At 47.7% G+C, this 2,019-nt stretch overlaps 1 protein-coding gene across 1 annotated transcript in view; it reads right to left on the reverse strand.

Moving 5' to 3' along the window:
• Positions 1-2,019, reverse strand: part of LOC116400572 (nebulette-like) — a 12,857-nt gene that overhangs the window by 1,601 nt on the left and 9,237 nt on the right. Inside the window, exons 19-23 of the mRNA XM_031878481.1 lie at positions 1,860-2,014; positions 1,665-1,769; positions 1,080-1,251; positions 590-682; positions 62-148 (exon numbers count right to left, since the gene is read on the reverse strand). Of these exons, the coding sequence (XP_031734341.1) occupies positions 62-148; positions 590-682; positions 1,080-1,251; positions 1,665-1,769; positions 1,860-2,014 (612 nt within the window). The remainder of the gene's footprint in view (positions 1-61; positions 149-589; positions 683-1,079; positions 1,252-1,664; positions 1,770-1,859; positions 2,015-2,019) is intronic.

The following is a 2,019-nucleotide window of genomic DNA, read 5'->3' on the forward strand; positions in this document are numbered from 1 at the left end:
AAGGAGATGATGCGAGTGAAGGAGATGATATGAGTGAAGGAGATGATATGAGAGAAGATACCGGGGGTTTCAGCGCTGCTGTGGTCCCAGAGGTCAGAGGTCAGCGAGCTGACGGACTGCTGGGAGAGCGGCCGACGCTCGACCCGCTCTGACAGGAGGGCGCCACCAGGGGGCAGCGCAGGAGAGGAAGAGGAAGAGGAAGAGGAAGAACAATAAATAATAATCTAATAAGAACAAACAAAGATACATAAAACATGTTTAAAGGCTTGGGATGTTTTTTTCTTATTGTCAACAAATCACCATGAGTACAAAACGTGTTCGTGCGTCTCTCAATAATGTCTGACTTCCTGTTTGTGGCTGTCAGCTACAAGCCCATTGGTTCCTACTGGATCTTTAAAAACACAAACATATATAGCTTGAATTTTGATCAAACAAACAGGAGGAAGCAGTGCGTATTCATCATATTGGTTTGAATCTTTTCTTGGGATTCGTTGACAATAAGACAATATCTCCATCTGTAAAGTAAACACTGTGAATAAACAGAAGGCCGGTGTGGTTCAGTTTATTTTCCGTGACTCAGGTGAAGTACCAGACATCCTGCGGAGGCTCTTGGACTGGATGTCGTCCTCCAGAGGGTCACAGTCAAAGATGGAGCCCGGGTCGGTCCTCCACACCTTCAGGTCTTCAGACGGGAGGGAAAGTGTTTACATGGACTCAATGAAAAGAACTACAACACTCTCAGAGGAGGGAGATTTCAGCTCTAATAAAAGAAGATAATCATTAAAGGAAAATAAAAGCCTGCATGTGTCCACGTGGGCTGAAAAGAGTCAAGTTAAAACAAATATTACATCAAATTATTAAAACAACCTGGGAACCCAGAGGAGAAGAGTTTGTGTTCTTTAAAAGAGAAAGTTGTTCTCCAGCGACGCAGCAAACAAACACATAAAGAACCACAATAAAACAAACTGAAGACATCAAATGCATCACGGCTTTTATTGTGAAACTTTATGCTTTTATTGTGAAACAGTATGCTTTTATTGTGAAACAGTACTGTACGTAAACAAGGCGAGCTCACTGACCTACGATGATGCCTCCAGGTCGTCTGTCCATCTCCTGTGGGTGGATCCCTTTGCCGTATCCCGCCTCTCCCATCATCTGATTGGCTCTCTGGTAGCGCTCCATGCTGGGCTCGTCCAATCCCGGCGTGCAGCCTCGGCCGCGCGCCCGCTCGAAGTCCTCGTGGTACTTGGCCTGTTGGTAAAAAACCATAGCGTCATGGAGTCGTCATAGAAATATAAAGGGTTGGCACACACACACATTAGTGTTAGAAATCACACACACACACACACACACACACACACAGGGTGCATTTGGTCAGTGAGCAAATAAAACACACACACAGGGAATGTTTTTGAAAAATCTTTTACTATTATTTACACCCTTACTGAGCGCTAACACTCTGGAGGTCTTGGACCTGAGACCTGGTCCTGTGTCTGGATTCAGGTCTACCTGAGGACCTCCAGTAACACACGCACAAACACACACACAAAAACACGGTGCTCTGTCCTCCATGCTCCCTGGTGGTTTCGGGCGTTAGTAGCGGTGCCTCAGCCCCACCCGCGGTGCCACGTCATTCGTGTTAGCTCCTCCCACCAGGCCGCTACCATTGAGACGGAATCCTGTGACCTCCTGACACGCCTGTACTCAGGTGTGTCCAGCTCGGTGCAGCTGTGGCCCTTCATCTGCTGCAGGTCGCGCTGGTACTTCACCTGTTTACACACACATGATGTAACATATGACATCACTCTGAGAAGTTGTGCACGCATGTGTGTGTGTGTGTGTGTGTGCGCGCGTCTTGCCGAGCTGATGTTCTCCTGGTTCTGTCGGACTCTCTCCAGTTCTGGAGTCACTCCGACACTGGAGGCCTTCACCGAACTCTGCTTGTACTTCACCTGGTGGGAAGATATGAAGAGCTCTTTAGTTAGTGTGTGCGTGTGTGCGTGTGTGTGTGTGTGTGTG

Source organism: Anarrhichthys ocellatus, unplaced genomic scaffold, assembly GCF_004355925.1.
Source record: "Anarrhichthys ocellatus isolate YVR2014 unplaced genomic scaffold, GSC_Weel_1.0 scaffold182, whole genome shotgun sequence".
Lineage (NCBI taxonomy): Eukaryota > Metazoa > Chordata > Actinopteri > Perciformes > Anarhichadidae > Anarrhichthys > Anarrhichthys ocellatus.